Here is a 20403-nt window from a genome sequence, read left to right on the forward strand (position 1 = left end):
TTCGGATATCTTTGGAATATGAGAAAATAAAATTGCTCTCAAAGGAAATGGATTCGAAAAAGTGAAGAAAATTAACCAGATATAGGAATATTCACAACCCTTTGAGTGAAAGATGACCATGAAAAGAAAAAGCTCCTCGTTTTTCAAAACTCTAGATTTTTCTGACAAGAAAATTTTGCTACTAATAATGTCCGGGGAACCAGGTGCTAGTTCCTTTGCTTTTTCTGGCAAAGAGTCTTCCCTTTTCCTCTTAAACATCAAATATATTCATACTTCTTTATATTGACTAATAAGTGGAGACAGCAGGAATCATTTCAATCGATTGACAAGCTTTATTGAAACTTCAAAACTATTTAGTAACCTTTTGGATAAAGATTGTTCGATGTTTCTATCAGCATTAACGGTCTACATACTTGTGTTATATCAACCACTGAGCCATAATCTTTTAAAAAAAAAAAAACCCTTTAGTTTTGCCCGCACAGAGGGACGGACAAAAGTTAATGAACCGTCAGGGTGAACTTTAGCCTATCCATCCGTTAAAAGGTGCTCAAAGTCATTTCTAGTAGTTAATTATATATATATATATATATACACGATAATGTTATAGTCATAAAAAAAAATTATAAAAATAAAATTACGAATTGATATGCCTTTATATGCTATATTAAATGTATTTTATAATCAAACGTATCATATCAAAATTCAGAGTAGTGTTATTATGTCCTCTCAATTTGCCCACTTAGTATGCCCCTAGTGTAAATTGTATTTTTTTTGTTTTTTATTTCAAATATTTTTAAAAAATAAGAAAAAATATAAATATATTAATAGTCACTTTTTTAATCAGTAAATAAAAAAATTAAATATATAAACAATCAAAATGAATGAACAAAATAAGGTGAAATACTTAAAATTATTCTTTTGTAAAATGCTTTTGTGAGACGACAAAGGTCTCCTTAGCTAAAAGGTGTTCACTAGCTCTTGGAATCACGGGTTGTCAAATAAAACAGAAATAAATACATAATTAAATAAAAGGTGATCGGAAAATTATTGCCTATACTTTTTAATTCTCTCTGCGATTAAATACCGTAATATCAAATTAAATATTGTCTCTCTCCTACAGGGAGCTGGACGTGTCTCTAGAATTGAAGGGCGGGCGTTTTTTGGTTTGAAAGTATGGCTTTAGACAGGGAGGACGTGTGTCTAGAAATCATAGCAATGTGGCATCCTTCGTAAGATATGATGCTCTGCATGCACTGTCAAGACCGCCGAAGTTGACTCCGAGCAAAGGCCTAAGGTCCCACACCCGAAATATATTAGAGTAGTCTCAGAGGAGAGGACGGATGCTTCTGTACTAGATGGCTCTTAGATAACAGATTTTCCTGTCCACCGAAATATATAAGCAAAGAATCGAATCGAATCGAATCGTGTGTTGTGGTCAACTTACGCAGACCCTTAAATAAGAAAATGATTTATACATCATATTTTTCATAATAATATATTAAAGAAATTATAATTTTATAAAAATAATATTATTGTATTATATTGTATATGTTATGTATATATCGATACTCTAAACAAAATGGGCGACCTATTCAGTGTCCCCTCCCCCTCCCCCTCCCCATACTTTGGAGAAAAAATAAAAAAAAATAGCTTATGTATTTATTTTTTGGTAGAAGGAGGTAGCTCTAGCTATGCTTGGCATGATTTTGTGGCATTACTATGGATCAGAAGGGTTCATGTAACATGTGATCCTTGAAAGGTACGTGTCAAAGGGTGGACAGGTGGCTTCTCAGGGTAATTATATTCGTTGATTGGGCCACGCTTAACCCCCAAAACAAAAGATTTGTACGGCTTATATATACTATGTAAATTTTGAAACCAGATATTGTAATATCCTTAAACTCTGTCCGATCATCTTTAACATTGTGCGCGCAGCAAATTTAGTCGGAAAAGTCCTACTGTGGTTTTTTTTTTCTTTTTTTAAAGGAAGGGCATATTTTAAGCATAGTGCTCCTGCCCTTTCCTTAGCATCACTCCTCAAGGGAATCTGATCGTACCATCGCCATATCCAACCGTAGATCTGTGATTGACCCATTGCTCTCTTGTCTATACAAGGCCTACCCTCTCACACCTCGCCCTTCTATCACTCTGTCTCTCTCGTTTTGGCTTCAACTACATACATCGTCGGCAAGGAGCTGCAAGAGCATATTATACATGGCAAATATGTTAAAATCTTCGGAACTCCCAGATTGTTGTTATCCAAACCAACCCATGTTAATCTGCCCGAGTAGCCCAACACCCAAGCATTCCCTCTATCTCTCCAATCTCGATGACCAAAAGTTCCTTAGGTTCTCCATTAAATATCTCTACCTTTTTAAGAAATCTGTGGGCTTGGATAGCTTGAAATATTCTCTTTCCAGAGTTCTTGTGGATTACTACCCATTGGCTGGGAGGCTGAGGGCCAGTGCTGAGGATGATCAGAAGCTTAAGGTAGATTGCAATGGAGAAGGTGCTGTTTTTGCCGAGGCTTTCATGGACATCAGTGCTGACGAACTTCTCGAACTTTCCAAGAGACCAAACAGATCTTTGAGAAAGCTCTTATATAGGGTGGAAGCTCTTACTTTCTTGGATGTTCCTCCTCTTGTAGTTCAGGTCCGATTTCTTGTCTCTCCTCCTTATAAAATGGTTCAGCTCTAGCTATTTTTTCGAATTTCCTAAAATTCATCTTATTATTTCTGTCATTTTTTTTTATTTGCCTGGCAATGTTCCTTTTCTATTCTTTGCTTTCCCTTACAGCTTCCCTATTCCTTTATTCCGGGTCTTTAGGTTCCCTTCCCCAGTGAATCTTTTATCATGAAAAATAAAAATAAAAAAAGGCTCTCCAAAATTCATCTTACCCCATTAACTCCTCTCTTATTTTTCCCTTCTGCAACAACACAAACATTAACATAGTCCAAGGTGATTTTGAAAATAAAATCCAGATACTGCGCGCTCTCCATAATTTTGTAAATCATGATATTGTTTTCCACGTGTTGTTCATTCATCAATCTATATATTTAATCGAAGAACATAGCATATTAATATAGCCACTTAGCTTAGTGCTCTATTAATTATACATATATAGATCCAGTAGTAGTAGTACTAGTTCTTCCACTTGAACTTTCTCTTTCACGAGTCATGCATATACACACAGACCTGGAAATGATGATGCTACCAAGTACCAACCCTACATGAGCACCACACAAGTGCATAAAAACCACTATCATTCATGATTTTATCCTTTTGGTGAAATCACTGTGGCCGTACCCAGCAGCTACCTTCTTACTTCTGGCTAGAAAATACATATATAGAAACAACTTTTTTCTTTTTTTTAAATAAGGAAAATCCGTGCAGTCTTATTCGTGGGATCATACCTGCGATCGATTGGGAGCCCAGACAACTTGTCTGAGACAAGGTTACAAAAATACTAATAATGGCAAATTAATGACTATGACTCCAGTGACAGACATAAACTATATTTGCACCATATAATATTATATATATATATTATTATGTATAGATATATGGTCTTTCACCACAATCACCAAAAAGTAAGGGACCCTACTCACCGCTGAAACCCTGAAATTTCTCCTCATTCTTCTGTTGCTTTCACGAGCTCGGTTGGTGAGCTTTGGTTTGCATGTGTATCATGTTCATTGTTCCCCCGGCTCCACCCCCACCATCTTTTTTCATATGTTTCAATGTTTAAAAAGACAGAGAAAAAAAAAAGTTTCTTTGTAAGTTTAATTTACCTTCAATTTGTTTTGTTTTGTTTTGTTTTTCCTCTCTTCTATACCTTTTTTTCCAGGTGACAAATCTCCGTTGTGGGGGTATGATTCTGTGCACTGCGATCAATCACTGTCTCTGCGATGGCATCGGCACATCTCAATTTCTACACGCCTGGGCCCACGTCACCACCAAACCAAATCTTGATCTACCAATCACACCACTCCACAGTCGCCACGTGTTGAAACCCCGAAACCCCCCACAGGTAAACTTCACTCATCCTGGATATACCAGAACAAACCCCAAGGACGATACCCACATGATCATGGACATCGCAAAGTTCCTACAATCTCAGCCGCTCGTACCGGCATCCTTAACCTTCACCGCCTCCCATATCCTTCACCTCAAAGGGCAGTGCGTGCCATTGCTCAAGTGCACCACCTTCGAAGCCCTCGCGTCCCACACCTGGCGCTCCTGGGTTAGATCACTGGACCTTTCCCCCTCGCACAATGTCAAGCTGCTTTTCTCCGTTAACGTCAGGAGAAAGTTGATTCCAGAGATACCACAAGGGTTTTACGGGAATGGGTTCGTGCTAGGATGCGCCCAGACCAATGCCAAGGACTTGGTCTCTGCTAACTTGCACAATAGTGTAAAACTGGTACAGCAGGCTAAATCCATTCTGGACAATGACTATATAAGATCCATGATCGATCTGTTGGAGGACAAAACTGCGAGGACAGACCTGTCTGCAAGTTTTGTCATATCGCAGTGGTCTAAGCTGGGCTTAGAGGACTTAGATTTTGGAGAAGGGAAGCCACTGCACATGGGGTCTCTAACGAGTGATATTTACTGCTTGTTTTTGCCGGTTGTTGGTGACTTTGATGCCGTGAGAGTGCTCGTGTCCATGCCGGAGAGCATTGTGGAGAAATTCGAGTATTACATGAAAGAGTATAATTTGGATAAAGAAGATGGTCATGCTAACGGGTGTCAAGGGGAAGATAATTAATATGATAATAGTGGATTGATCTATAACTTGATCTTAAGGTCGGCCTCATGAAATCAATGCCTTTTTTCTTCTTCAATTTTCCGCCACCCTCCACCAACATATAAGCATTAATTGCTTATTCATGGGAGCAACTAATTAATTACGTACTCATGATGATGTGATTCCAGCATGTAAAAGTATATATAATTAATTTGACTCACTAGTTTTAGAATTTTGTTATTACTTCGAAATAACCTCGTTCCATGCAACTTCTTAAATTACCAGTACGAATAAATCCGTTAATATATTATATATACGAGTGCGTGTTCTTTTTTTTTTTTTCTTTTTTTTAACTCTCTTTATATATATATCGTTATATATAAGATCAAACACTACTACTAAAATGTTAATGTTATCGTGCCCCTGGCTAGTTTAGGGGAACCCTTTTGCTTTACTTTTTAAGTATATATAATTTTTGAAAAATACTATTCTTAGAGCACTCTCATTGGAATAGCTAAATTAAAGTATATTTTTGATGAATGTAAGATGAATTTAACTTTTAGCTATTCCATTTATATAAATCTCTACATTGGAATAGCCATTTTTTCATTATATGACAATAAAATAATATAAGATGAATTTAATTTTGACTATTCACATCAAATCTCCAAATTGAATTATCTATTTATTCATTATATAGTAATGAGTAATTAATAATTTTAAAAATTTTTTAATTTTTTTAATTATGAATTTATTTTATTTTTTCATATTTTACTATTTATAATATTATATATTAATTTGTAATTGTATTCTAATTATATTTTTTCAATTGTCATTTAAAATGGAGAGAGAAATAATTAATATTAAAAGGAAAGAGAAAGAAATAATATAAAAAGGATTTGATGAATGAATAGTATCTTCCAAATTTGGAAATTAGTTTGGATATTACTGTAGCTATATTCCAAATATTTAGAATATAGCTAATTCAATGTGAGCAATTTATCCACCTAATAGCTAAATTCTCATTGGATTTAACTTTTAGCTAATCCAATGAGAATGCTCTTATTGTTCATTTCTACTACGTACTGTAATTTTTTTTTTTATTTAGTAATTAAATAAGTATTTTTTAATAATCTTATGATTTTTTATTTTTTTAAAAAAAATATTTAAAAGCATTAAAAAATACATGAATAAAAAAAAAATTTTAAAAAATCCTATAACTAACGGTAGCTTCCGACTGAAGCGGTAGGTATCATGCCACTCATAATTAAGTTTTTGAGAAGGGTTGGAGTCACAAAAGTTTTTTATAAAAATAAATTACATTATATATTAGATTTCTTTTATAATAAAAATAATTTTATAATTTACTATATCATATTAAATCATTTTAATTTATAAAATTAATTTTATAAATAATAAAATTAATTTTATAAATAAAACCTCTACTGTATATAATGGCTCTCAAATAAAAGAGGATCTTTTATCAAACCGTACCAAACAAAAGAGCAACTTTGATCAAACTGTAACCGGCTGCTGCCAAGGTTCGTCAATATGGATCTACTTAAAAAGGGATAATTCTTCTTATTAATCACTATTTATTATATATATTTATAAAAAATTAAAAAAATATATCAGAAGACATATACATAAATAATGACGGATAGATAATAAAACTCATTTAAAAATGTAACTGCTTTTGAATATTTGCATCCTATTTTATTATTATTTATTATTGTTTTTTTATTATTTACAGATAATTTTACTGTTATTTATAAATAATCTAACATACTTTTTACGTTCAAACGCACGTTCTTCTGCCGTGGCTAAAAGTCATCCAGTACGTACCCCATTTTCCTAAAGATAAATATCAGTGCATGAACAGTAACAAGTTTTGAATCTCGTGCTTTAGTCCATGCATCTAGCCAGCTGACTTTGTGGAAGGAATGCCACCAGACCACGTACGGTAACTGTCCAGGTTGCTCCATAGGGAGTACTACTCCGACCTAGCTACCCTTTTACATTTTTTAATGTTCGATTGTTAACCAAGCTTTTTATTTCTTTTAATATTTTTTTAAAATAAGTTATAATATCATTAAAAAAATATTTATTTAATTAATAAATTATAAAATATAAAAAATACAATCAGGACCACCGAAAACATTTTCCTTCTATTTTTTGTGCAGGAAACTTAATTTAGCACTTGTCATTTCATGCAAATGCATCTGAATTTAGGTAAACTACAGCATTGTAAAACAAATAAAAAAACCTTCGCCTGTAAAGCCACCTTCGCGATTAAGGTAATAGCGAAATAAGATAAGATAGATTAATTGAATAAAATATTTTTAAAATATTATTATTATTTAAAAATTTTAAAAATTAAATTATTTATTATATTTTATATAAAACTTTAAGAAAAATTATAAAGTTGAAATGAGTTTCAGTATAAGACGTTAAAAAATAATTCTTCAAAGTTTGAAGGGTCAATTCCCTCGTGCACGTCCATTAAGCCGATCCGCCCGTGGCCCCTAACCATTTTGCCTAGCTAGCGCCATGAAACCCTAGGGTATGGTCGGAAAGTCCTACACCGTTTTAGACCAATATAATGGATTCTTTTTCAAACGCATGCTCGAGAGAATATATATATATATATATATATATATATATATATATAGAAACTAGCGGTTGGACAATGTGCGAGGTATATTTATCCGGTTGAAAAATAATTTATTTTATAAAATATAAATATGTTTTAGATTAAAAAAATATATATAATCATAAATAAAATAAGTAGTATATAGAAAATTTTTTATGAAGCACTTAACAAGTGAAAAGAGAAGTGGAGAATTTTTGTGATAGTGATAGTACTTCGTTGCATAAATCGAAACAATCCAACCGAAAAAAAAAATGAGAAATGGTAAAATGAAGGGTTGGATTTAAATCTTAAAAATTTTAATGTACCAGCAGCAGTCTCGTCTTTCAAAAAACAACGCACATAGACATCATATCCTTAGATATGATTTGGATCGATGTATTAATAGTAGTGACATTGTTTGTGAATAGTAATATATAAAATTATTTGGATTAAGATGTTTTATTTGATTTTAGAAAATGAGAGAAAAAAAGTTAAAATAAAAATATTATAAAAGTTAAAATATTATTGGGAAGAGATAGATTGTCAATTCCCTCCTGACTCAATGATGTTGTAAATTTTTTATTTTTTTAAAAATGTTTATGATGATTAAAAAAATACATGAAAAAAATAAAAAATAAATAAAAAAATGAAATACACATTCATGATATATTTTCAAGTTACTTTTTTATTAGTTGTAGCAGTTCTCTTTAGTTAATTAAGAATATTATCATATTTAAATTATGTTAAAACTCTAATTATTTATATAGTTATACTTTTTCAAAAATATTTAACAAAATTTTATTATTTATTTAATGATGAAATATTAGTATTTTATAAATGGCTTGGTTATTTTGAAATTAGTGGTACTTGTGTAAAATCCTGTATGGCGTAAGATTTTATAATTGATAAAAAAAAAGCACATTTGCCACATCTGTCAAATTGAAGAAAAAAAATAAAGTGTAATTTCAAATATTAAAATAGTCTAATGTATAAGAATAAAATTATTATTTATTTATGTTCATAATTTATTATGAAATTTAAATTATATTAAAAATTCAAATTAATTAGATAGTTTTTTTCTCTTAAAAATGTATAGTAAAATTTTATCATTTATTTAATGATAACAAATTAGTGTTTTATAAATTAAAGTTGATTTTTAGTGTATGATATAATAAACAGTAATAGAATATGCGAAAAAAACATGCAAAGAAAAAAAAAACAGCTTCTTTATTGATCATTTAAAACTCAAAAATCAATATTTTTTTCACTTTTTCTTTCTTCCTCTCTCTCATTCCCTACGCACGATTGCGATATTACGTCACACATTGGCATTCACACGGACAAAAAAAAAAAAATCTTTAATGTTCATGACTGTTCATCATACTGTCGATGAACAATAATAAGATATGAAAAAAAAAACGGCTGATTTAGATTGTGTATGATATAATAAACAGTAATAGGATATACGAAAAAACATGCAAAGAACAAAAAAAAAAAAGCAGCTTCTTCATTGATTATTTAAAACTCAAAAATCAATATTTTTTCTATTTTTTCTTTCTTCCTCTCTCTCATTCCCTACGCACGATTGCAGTATTACGTTGCACATTGGCATTCACATGGACAAAAAAAAAAAAAAAACTTTACTGTTCATTATTGTTCATCAAATTCATCATACTGTCGATGAACAGTAATAAGATATTTAAAAAAAAAAAAAAAAAAAAAACTGATTTAGATTTACTGTTCACGGTGAACAATAATGAATAGTAACGTTATAGCGGCTTTTAAGTATAGGCAGAGATATATACACACTAGTAACAGAGTAATCTCTAAGGGACGTTTACCTAATTTAATTAATTAATAATATTATTATATTTAAATTATGTTAAAATTTTAATTATTTATGTAGTTTTATTTTTTTTTAAAATATTTAACAAAATTTTATCATTTATTTAATGATAAATTATTAATATTTTATATAATAAATTTGATAGTCTATGTATGATATGATATTTATATTTTAATTATTTATTTTAAAATAGTTTAAATCAATGTTTAAATTTCTACCATTTGATCAAATCTGGGACTTAAGAATAAGAGTTGGGATTTAAATCTTCAAAACTTTTATTTTCCCCTCATTTTTCCTTTCTCCCTCTCTCTCCTTCCGCTTCACGTCTTACATTTCTCTCACCTGATCTCCTCCCTCAAACAGCCTAGCACCACCGTGCACCACCCTACTGCGTCACCGACCACCTCACCAGCTTCCCTTCACGCTGGCGACCAAACCCCACTGTTGAAGCCCCTTGGCAGCTCCTCCCTTAGCCGCACGCGAGCAATCCAAAATGGGTCTCAACGCACGGGTTCTCCACCCTTGCGCCACCATGGCTCAGCCCCAGCTCCACTAAGCATCACCACCGAGTTCCCTGCACGCTGTGGACCACTTCCATGGAACCCACCACCCGCACCACCCGAAGCTGCTCCCTAGCCCCACCAACGCAGCACCTCTACACGCACCCGTAGCGCCGCCATTAGCCAACCCCATGCCACCACACTACCACAACGGCCTAGATCTGCCGCCTACAGCTCACAACGCCACCACCAGCCTTCCACAGCATCTCCCCTGCTCCTCCATGCCCAGTCAAGCCTCTACCTCTTTCATTTTGTGATTTTGTATATTTTGTAATTTTGTAGAATTGTGATCATTTACAGTAAGTTTATGATCATCTTATGATAATTTTGAGATGATTTACTATGAGTTTATGATCATCCTATAATGATTTTAATATGATTTACAGGGAGTTTGGTCTGTATTTGTTATGAGGTAGTGAGATTGTACAGATTAGGGACATAAGTGGAAGACAAAAATATACACTATTTATTCATGTTCATCAACAGATAGGCTCTATAATCTATATAACTATAAAGAGGTATAAAGAATGATATATAGTACTTCGATCCACCAACGTCGGATGCAAAACTAGGACGTGGATGATCTCTAGCTAGTTTAATTAATGCGGCCTAATTGAATGAGTATGATCCGAATCATCATCCTTCAATTATTCATTCATACAACACATAATGATAAGTTTATTACCTCTTATTATCTATTTATTAATTTATAATATATTTGAATTTTTTTATTATTTTCTTTTCAGTAATTTTTTTATTTTTTTATTTTAAATTTTTTTAACCTCCTTAATTATTAATAAAAAATTAAAAAATATATATAATTTTATTAATAATCACTTTATTAACTATTAAATAAAAATAATAATTAAAAAAATAAAGAGAGTAATAAGTAGGTGATAGGAAATAATAAACCTATCCTTATCTTTATATTAATTAGTTCGAAAGTGGCGCTACCGGTGCCATATATGTCTTCTGCTATTTGTTCGATCTGTTTCAACCAACAAGACTAGGGCGGTTTTCTTTCAATTATAGGTTAATTAATTAATCACTAGCGTTGTTTGATTTCTTTTTATTATTTTTAAAAGATAATTTCATTCTTTCTCGTGCATGTGATCCCGGGGAATAGGCCACCCATTTAAATATCAGTTTTATTTATAGGCCAGCATTTTCAAAAACAGCGATTCAAGCTAGCTAGCTGCTAGCTTTAGTAGTGGATCATTGAATTATTCTTGATTATAACATCCTCTTAAAACGTGAGGCTATATATATATATATATATATATATATAATGTGAATGTCTGTTGTTATCAGTTTGAAAAGGTCCGTTGAGGTTAGCTGAGGGTATCTATTTCGATCGTCTTTTATGATTATGATTATTATTAATTTTCATGATCTAGGTAGTCGAGATCTGTTCGAAAAATCCAATTAATTTCATGTCTTATATATATATATATATAAAAGATAAATTTAATTGTAAGCGATCCTACGTATTAATACATACACATTCAATATGATTGGTCAGAAAATAAATTTTATTAAAAACAATATTAATTTAAATTTAAAATATGAAAATAACTACATTGTTTGGTCAAATAATTACTTGAAGTTTAGGTTTATTCTTTCATACAAAAACAGTATATACATGAAAAAGAAATTAAATGGATTGAAATTAATTTAACCACCATATATATATATATATATATAATTGCTAATTCCTCTTCTTAATCTCTTTTTTGTTTTATATGTGCGAGTCAAAATCCAAGCATCCCATGATCTCTTCAATCGTTAAAATCATCATATCGAGATCCTAACCATCTTATTGTTGATTTATGGATGCCAATGAACATGACATGATCTTTATTGGAAGATGAAATTAGACTCAACCTTGAGGGGACTCGCGCCATAAGAACCGGAAGCTTGAAGAGTGGGAAATAGTAGAAAATGTGGAATAAAAGGTGGGATTTGTACCTTTGACAAAGACAATGCTTCACATGGCCTACAGAATTCTGTTCTTTGAAGTGGAAGGGCATGAGTTGGAATGATAATGTATAAGTTGGCGAAAAAGTTGAGGTTGGAGGCTAGGAATCATATATATATATATATAGTACAGCAATATCAATAAAATAAATTAAAATATAATAAATAAATAAGATGAACCGTATAACACTAATAATTAATACATTAATGAATGGGTCGGTTACTAAATATTAAAAAAAAAAACAAAAACTCAGTGGGTCCTCCTGTCAATAATAATAATAATTGTCATGAGAAGAGGAGGAAAGGATGAGGCCACTAGGCCACTACTAGGCTACTTTTATAGATCCACATGAAAGATAGTGTCATCGCAAGAAATCTTATAATCTGAACGTGACACTTTGCTGGGTCGACACTACTTCCCAGCATATCTTTCTTCTAAACACAATTTATTGCCATTTTAGCTTTTTATATATACCATGTTTTCTGCTTTGTATCTTGAAAGCATGCAATAAATAATTTGAGTCTTATCCACCATTAATTTTAAATTAATTTAAGAGAAAAAATATTTATAATTATAAATTATGAAATCACTACGTCATCATTTTAAAAAAAATTAATTTTTTAATAATAAATTTTATTTATTTTTAAAGTGATTACGTAAAAATTGTATACTTCACGATTATATATAGAATTATTCTCAATTTAATTACTCACTGACCCATCTCTACAGTCCACGCGCAATAAAATAAAATAAAATAAATAAAACTGAAATGAAGGTCAAACAGGCATATTTGTGTTTGGAGGTCCAGCTGGTGAAGTTTTGTTCGGGCTGATAAAGAAGCAGCCTCCATTATGGTCCACATGTTAGTTGGCCGGGGGGTGGCTTCAAAGCCAACAACGACAAAGTTGAGCAAAAGTTGATTGAAGTTGGAAATCATAGGAGGCTGCCGCTTAGTTAGTGGATGGGAAAAGTATAGATTGTAGTTTTCTTCTTCTTCTTCTTCTTCTTTTTCTTTTTTGGAAAATAATGCTAAGGGGGTGAAATTATGTACTCATAGACTCTTTTTTTATTTCATTTCAATGTCATGATCAATGATTCATTAATCTCTTACTATCCTCTAATGTTACTACGATCATGTTTAAATACAGGATAAAAAATACTTTAACTATAAAAAAATTACATAAAAATAAACATACAAAATTATATGATTTGATGTGATACGTTAAATTAGAAAATTATTTTTATCACAAAGTATATCTAACGGATTACATGAAATTATAGAAGTTTATAAATTTATTTTTATGTAATCTATTTGTGTTTATAACATTTCTCACAAATAACTAGAGCATGTACGTTACTAACAAAATTTGAATTTAAATGAAAACGCACACTCTTTAAGATTTTAAATAAATGCCTGAATTTGGAAAATGCTTATCGGAATATCTGATGGATAGTACATTTTGCATTTTTTTTAAAAATAATAATATAACAAATAGACAAAATATACTTTTGCTCCCCATGCATCAGTTTCTGGTACCTGAATTATGCCTGAACATACGGACACATGCACACCTTCTTTTTAATGAAGAAATAGTTTTTCTCCTGAATTCCACGGTCAATAACGTTGAAGAAGCCAATGCAAAGACAGGAAGAGAGAAGAAAACAAAGGCAGTTTGGTAACACTTTCCGTCGTTTGTTTTTACACATTACGTACCATACTTGAGTTTAAAGTTAAAAATTAAATAAAATATTATTAAAATATATATTTAATATTATTTTTATTTTAAAATGTAAAAAAATTAAATTATTTATTTTATTTTATATAATAATTAAATAAGATAAGATGAAATAAATTGACAATAATTATAAAAACAAACTAGATAATAATAGTAACTAGAGTGTAGGGAATTTGTTGAGAAGGTAAGGTACTATAGATTATTATTTTCAATTTCTTTCTGATTTCATCAAGGACTGGCCTCGCATGCAGTGGATGGCATCCCCGGCACAATGAGACCCTTTTTTTTTTTTTTTTTTAATGGATTTTTGACAATACGAGAGACAAAATAAGAGAATCTTGCCGGGTGACTTTGATATGTCCCCTCAATATGTGATTCTAGTAATTTTTCCTCTACCTCGCCCGCCCGCCCGCCCATTGTCACTGTTTGCATAAGGTGCTTTTGTCGCCAAAATTGTATCAGCATCGACAATTAAGAATAATAATATACATACAATATATTGTATAATATAATATTATAAAATGAGAATATTTTTATAAAATAATATTATTTTTATAAGATATTTTATAAAAATATCTCTCATTTAAAATATAATTATGTAAAGTATTGTAAAAAATGTTATGTGTAAATTATTTTTCGATACTTAATGCGTGAACAATGTTTTATGAAGAGTATAGTTACCGTAGTATATGCATGTCTGTGATTTGATGCAACATATCCTCTCTCTCTCTCTCTCTCTAATATTTTAATTATGAAAACAGACTTGCATACCAAAAATGGAAGACACTAGTCACAACCAAAAATAGATACAGAAATAAACACTACATAGGATATGTCACGAGACATTCATTCAGTTCACTTTCAAGTCATCTGCCTGAGTACTACAATTGATTCCTTTTTTTTTTTTTCCAAATGTTGCAATTATCATGCTAGATCGTTTTATAAACATGTTGAAGATATTTCAGTTTAGTTATGTTTAGAAATATATTTTCAGATATATTAATTAAGGTATAATATCTGTTAACTGTGATGCCTAGAATGAGTTATTATTCCCTAAGAAATACTTGTGTAATTAGAATGGTTTCTGAATTTTGCGAGCAATGATATCCATACAATACATTTCACAATATATTTCGTAACACATATTTTAAAGTGAAGATATTTTTATAAAGTGATATTACTTTTATACAATATTTTATTAAATTACCCTTCATTTTAAAACATAGTTGTGTAATATATTGTGAAAAATTATACATATTTATTATTTTTCTTTAAAACAATAAAATAAAATCTAAATATTTTTCAAAAGTACTGTACAGAATTTGGACATCATAAAATCTATATAAATTATTTTCACTCCTCTACAAGTATATACATTTATACGACGTGTGTATTTATTCTATATAAATCAGAGTAGTAGGATGCCCACACGAGGGTCACAAGTTTCCGTGTAGTTGGACCTTTATCCCTAAGCTTATCTAAAAACCTAATTAGATCCATCCGGGGATGTCCCCCAATGGGTTGAACTGTTGTAAAAACACAACAGAAAAAGTCCAAACATAAATAATTTGTACACTTCGGGTTTCATAACTGGCGTATGGTTCAACCCTTTGATGTGATGAGTGTCGATTAATGTAAACCCACAAATAAAAGAATCATCATAGACAGCTTCTCTCCTCTGTATGATTGTGTCTGTCTGATCTGTCTCTTCTAGCTGTGATTCACTTGTTGGCTGGGATTCATTATTCACAGACAGAACGCTATTTGTTTGAAGACAAGATGCTGAATCAAAAGTACGAGATTGAACGTTACAGCTAGGCCTTAGAGGTGGGGTTCATTTTGAAATTAAATCATAAATAAAATAAAAACAAAAAACAAATCAATAAACTCGGAGTATTGTCAATGTTTTGGGCCCCATTTCCGGGCTAGCCCATCCCTAGTACATGGGTCGGGCCATCGGCTACCACTACAATAGTCACTATCATCTTAACACAAGTTACAACAGATATCGTACCATTGGGCTACAATATTTTAGATTTTGATATTAAAAAAAAAAGTCTTTTAGAAATTTTCAGGTAAGAGATTTTATTTTATTATCGATATAGTAATTAATATATCGTATTTTAAGTAATTTCTATTAAAGTAATTAGCTCACGAAGTTACTTAAACGTGTATATATTACGATGACAATAATTAAGATACATAATAACATTGGGATATAGTGTCGGGAAAAACAGCTTAAAAGTAATAAATTACTTTCTCTCAAAGTGTGATAAAAATGAATAATTAATAAAAAGATTTATGAATATCGTTTTTTTAGGCCTCGTTTGTTTTTAAAAATGAAATAAGTTAAAAATGAAATGAGTTAAAAATTGAATAAAATATTGATAAAATATATTTTTTAATATATATTTTATTTTTGAAATTTAAAAATTTTAAATTATTTATTTTATTTTATTTAAAAATTTTAAAAAATTATAATAATTAAATGAGAAAAAATGAAAAATTTTATAAAAAGAAATGAGATACGATTGTTGGTTGGACCTCGGAGGTAATGGAAACGAAGTTGATAACGCTGCATTGTGTGGTATGTTAGACTCTGGGCCCAGTCTAACTAACAAGGCCGAACTCGTGGCAACGTTGTACGAGCACACCCCAAGGTTAGGCTCCCAGAAAGCCTCCACGCGCTTAGCGGCCAGGTCATAACCTGATTTGGCGGCTTCTCTTCCACGTAATCCCTCCCTCCTGCCCAATTTATTTAAAACAACGAGCCGACCAACGCAACTACTGGCTTCGTGATTCTCAAGTTATAAACCGGAAGAGAGAGAGAGAGAGATCGATAAACTGTAGGAAATTCCTTCACGCAAAGTCTTATTTCTAAGGGTTCTCCAAGTTGCTTATCCTCCTGGATCGATGGTGAGTCGTATTTCTTTTCATATGAGTTTTGTTATATAAAAATATAAAGCATACTCTTAGATCGCACAGCATTTTGCTGATCGGCCTATTTTATTTTATTTTATTTTTTGAGCATTTTGATTTTATCTCGGTATTTAATTCTGGATTTTTTCCCCTGCTCATTTGTGATATATACTGGAATTCTCACGTTGCTTTAGTTAACCTGGTGTTTGGTTGCCCAGAAACATTTGCGAGATAGAGGAAACGAAAATATCTAGCCATGGCGCCTGGCGGCAGGTGTTTTTTTTGTGGAAAAAATTAAATGATTTGTCGCATAAATTAGAATGGTCCCTTTATTTCTCATCACTCTCCTCCTTTGATCAGAAAAAAAAAAAGAACGGTTCGTTTAGACTCGGTTTCTGTGGTTTTGTTTAAATCTTTATCTCTCTAGCTATAAGGATCACTTCAATTGTAGACTTTCCTCTTGTTTTATTGTCGTTCTTCCCCCCTTTCAATTACAAAACAAATAAGTTGAGTAAAATTTCCCAACTTGTAACGTTTTTGCCTAATCCCTCTTCTCTCTTTTTCTCTCTCGAAGTTTCTCAATCACCGGAATCCACCCTTCATCATCATGGATTATCGCTGAAATCTACTCTCCATACCACTCAAAAACCCAAAGCATTCACTCTCTCCAGGAGACACAAATGCGCAAGAGGAAACCACAGCCCAATCTCATCAAACCGATTGTACATGTTTTGTTTTTGGAAACTGGGTTCTTTCGCCCCAGAATTTGTGGGCAATTAAACATGTTATGAGCCTATGCTGTATGATTAATTACTCTTATATAAACTACGGGTCTATTAGATTTTATATAGACCATGAGACTTTCATGAGTTTCACAGGTTTTTGGGTTTATTTTCTTTTGTGTTTTTAATTCCACTTTTTATTGTATTTTCTAACCCTTGCATGGAATCTGCATAATGTTAGTTGACTGATAAAGATGGAAATTTCATTGGTCATCTTTTCACCTTTTTTCACTTTTGAACTGGTCTTGTAGGAGAACAACACAATGCAAGGTAGTGTGCTGGCATTTACAGACGACGCTGTTCTGCCAGTCAGTGCTGTATCTACTACAGTTACTGAGCTTGGCATTAGAGGGTTTGAACTATGCGATCCTCAAATTATCACTCAAGCATCTTCTTTGAGTACGTTCTCTTCTATTATCCACTAAAAATAAGATTTTGCTTATTACTTGTGAATGTATTGAATTGCTGCCATTGAAGTATAAATCGATTTGATACTTGAAGGTGTTTTTGGTTTTCTGTAGATTTGGTTCGAGTTTGTGACCTTTTTTCGGGTATATGCCTGAAAACTGTGTTTGGCATAGTCTTTCTATAATATAGTACTGGGGAGGATGCTAGATTGTTTTCCTGAGAAATTTTAAATTAAAAACTCAAACCATTTGTCAAGCTCTTGTATTAACATTGTTGGATGTTAGTTTAAATATCTTTTTTATGGTCCTTGTTATGGCAAAATCTTCATGCTCTTGTATTTGAAATTATTTTTTTCATGTTTGTTCTTCTTCTTCTTCTTCTTCTTCTTCTTCTTTTTTTGTTTTTATTTTTTATTTATTTATTTATCAGTATCTTCATGTTTGTTCTTTTAATTTGAAGATTCATTAAGTCTAGGTTTTAGTAGCTGTAATTCAAATATTCTCTTTACAGCTGTCTCCTGATTTTGGTCTTGACTTGCAATAGATCATCTGCCTGTGGAGTCTTCCTCTATAGATATTGTTATTTGTATCAGTAGATCAGCTGAATTTCCCAGCGTTCCATTCTTTGAGGAAATCTCAAGAGTGTTGAAGCCTGGTGGCACAATACTAATTCACAGGACTTTTCAGTCCGCAACAGGGGAAACAGATAAGGTAATTGGGTTTGGGATTTTGTGACTGCATGAAATTAGTTTGTAGTGAGAGTCTGACTAGGGTTTCTTACAGACAACCTCTGCTCTTGAGCGCAACTTGCTTTTGGCAGGGTTCTTAGAAGCTGAGGTCCTTGGACACAAGTCAATGGTACTTTCTTGTATCAACACCTTGATTTAGTGGTTTCTTATTATTCTTTGGGTGTGGAAGACTAACCTCGATTGGGAGGTTAATATTTGTAATGTATGTTTTACTAGTTAGTTAAATTTCAGTGTCCTCTTTTTTGTTTATAGGTCAAGGCTAAGAAGGCTTCGTGGAAGATTGGTTCTTCATTTGCTATCAAGAAGGCCACAAAAATACCGATTACAGTTCAGATCAATGATGACTCAGATCTGATTGATGAAGATAGCCTATTAAGTGAAGAGGATTTAAAGAAACCACAGCTACCACTGGGTAAGAGATAAACTGGAGCCATAAACAACTATCATGTTAACTCTCTTCATTGGCATAGAGTTTGGGAGTTCTGCTGCCTCCTGTCCCTCCCCCTTCCCTGGCTTTGCAGTTCCATTAATTATGAAAACTTCTTGTGCAGTTGGTGATTGTGAAGTTGGAAGCACGAGGAAAGCTTGCAAAAACTGCACGTGTGGGCGGGCTGAAGCAGAGCAGAAAGTACAGATAGGACTGACTGTGGAGCTGATTAATAATCCTCAATCAGCTTGCGGCAGTGTATGTATCTATTGTTTGATACAATTATTAATTGCTGCATGTAGTGACATTTTTTTGTGTGGCACACGTTGATTACCATTATCTTTAAGAGTGAGTGAAGTGACACGATCATACATGTGGCTTTTATGCTATGGTGAGAACCTGGGTGATGTCCCTACCCAGAAGTAATACCGGTATACTGATTGAAATAAGTAAATTTAGGTGAGGATGTTCAAAGGTAAAATTTTAGATCCTAGTTATCCTGGTATTTAATAATTAATTGATATATAAAAAAAGGGGCTATAGGGGGTTTTTATTGGCAAAGGGTTATAGAGGTGTTGCTGTTAGATGTGTTTTCCTGTGAAAGTACAGGACGATCAAACATCAAATTTTACCTCAGTAGATCTCAGGAGCTTTAGAAAATGTCAAAACTGCCCTTTCTTTTATCATGCATGCAGTTTTTTATTGTTCCACTGCGCTGAACATATCTCAATCATCCTTTTTTCATAAATGTTGCAATACTCTGAACGGTCTTCTACAACCTGCAGTGTGGGCTAGGTGATGCTTTTCGGTGCAGTACATGTCCTTACAAGGGTCTTCCGGCCTTCAAACTGGGCGAGAAGGTACTCTATAAATTCCAGGACAACCCCCCCCCCCCCCCCGCCTCTCTCTCTCTCTCTCTCTCTCTCTCTCTCTCTCTCTGGGATGTGTTTAATTGAGAAACAAGAATAATACACACAACTTATGTCTATATGTAGGTATCACTATCTGGGAACTTCCTTGCAGCAGACATATAAAGATGACAAGGTCGACGTGGGTTCTGTTATCATGTAGATGAGGTTCAAACAGTCAGCCTTCTGACAGCATTTCAAGTTGCTGGCAGTAGTTCAATCTTTCTTTAACTGCCCCAAAACTAGAGGAGTCTTGAGATGTTAGCTGTAGTTTTCTTTTGAAATATAGAAAGCTTAAGTTCATTAGCAATTTAGCAGACAATATCTGATATTGTTCCTCCAACAATCAACAGTTTTTGAGGTCTGTGCCATGAAGATTTTAATGAGAACAAAAGGGGGAGGAGAAAATTGTTTCTTCCCTCCCATATATACTTCTAATTTTTTTTTTTAATTATGTCAGGAACCTCTTCAAGGCATGACCATTCGGACCCACCCTTCTAATTTCTTATGTACTTAATTACTAAGGAACTTGAGATGGATGGTGCTTATATGTTAAGAAAAAAGTTCCAAGAAAAGAGAATCCATCTTTTGTGGTGTTGGACCTGTTGGGTATAAAGATAAGTATATGTAATGCATAAATAAAATGATAAAATGATTAGATAAATTAATAAATTATGTGGGATTTATATCCTCGGAGCTTCTTTTTATA

The 20403-nt window shown here is 32.3% G+C and overlaps 2 protein-coding genes across 3 annotated transcripts; both read left to right on the top strand.

Moving 5' to 3' along the window:
• The first annotated feature begins 2099 nt into the window (after positions 1 to 2099).
• On the top strand, positions 2100 to 4847 carry LOC108991314 (fatty alcohol:caffeoyl-CoA acyltransferase). Its single transcript, XM_018965496.2, has 2 exons — positions 2100 to 2652; positions 3848 to 4847. Exons 1-2 carry the CDS (start codon positions 2215 to 2217, stop codon positions 4769 to 4771), a joined length of 1362 nt encoding a protein of 453 aa, XP_018821041.1. The 5' UTR covers positions 2100 to 2214; the 3' UTR covers positions 4772 to 4847.
• Positions 4848 to 16358: 11511 nt separating this feature from the next.
• LOC108991363 (anamorsin homolog) lies at positions 16359 to 20316 on the top strand. 2 transcript variants are annotated; one of them, XM_018965585.2, is made up of 8 exons: positions 16359 to 16418; positions 17455 to 17602; positions 18155 to 18321; positions 18394 to 18468; positions 18612 to 18771; positions 18911 to 19044; positions 19572 to 19646; positions 19782 to 20316. In XM_018965585.2, the coding sequence occupies exons 1-8, from the start codon at positions 16416 to 16418 to the stop codon at positions 19818 to 19820; spliced, it is 801 nt and encodes a 266-aa protein (XP_018821130.1). In that variant the 5' UTR covers positions 16359 to 16415; the 3' UTR covers positions 19821 to 20316. The 2 variants fall into 2 exon arrangements, with proteins under 2 accessions (XP_018821130.1, XP_018821131.1); XM_018965586.2 differs by lacking the exon at positions 16359 to 16418 and adding an exon at positions 16491 to 16694 and having other exon boundaries at positions 19782 to 20313.
• Positions 20317 to 20403: the final 87 nt, after the last annotated feature.

Source organism: Juglans regia, chromosome 11 (assembly GCF_001411555.2).
Source record: "Juglans regia cultivar Chandler chromosome 11, Walnut 2.0, whole genome shotgun sequence".
Lineage (NCBI taxonomy): Eukaryota > Viridiplantae > Streptophyta > Magnoliopsida > Fagales > Juglandaceae > Juglans > Juglans regia.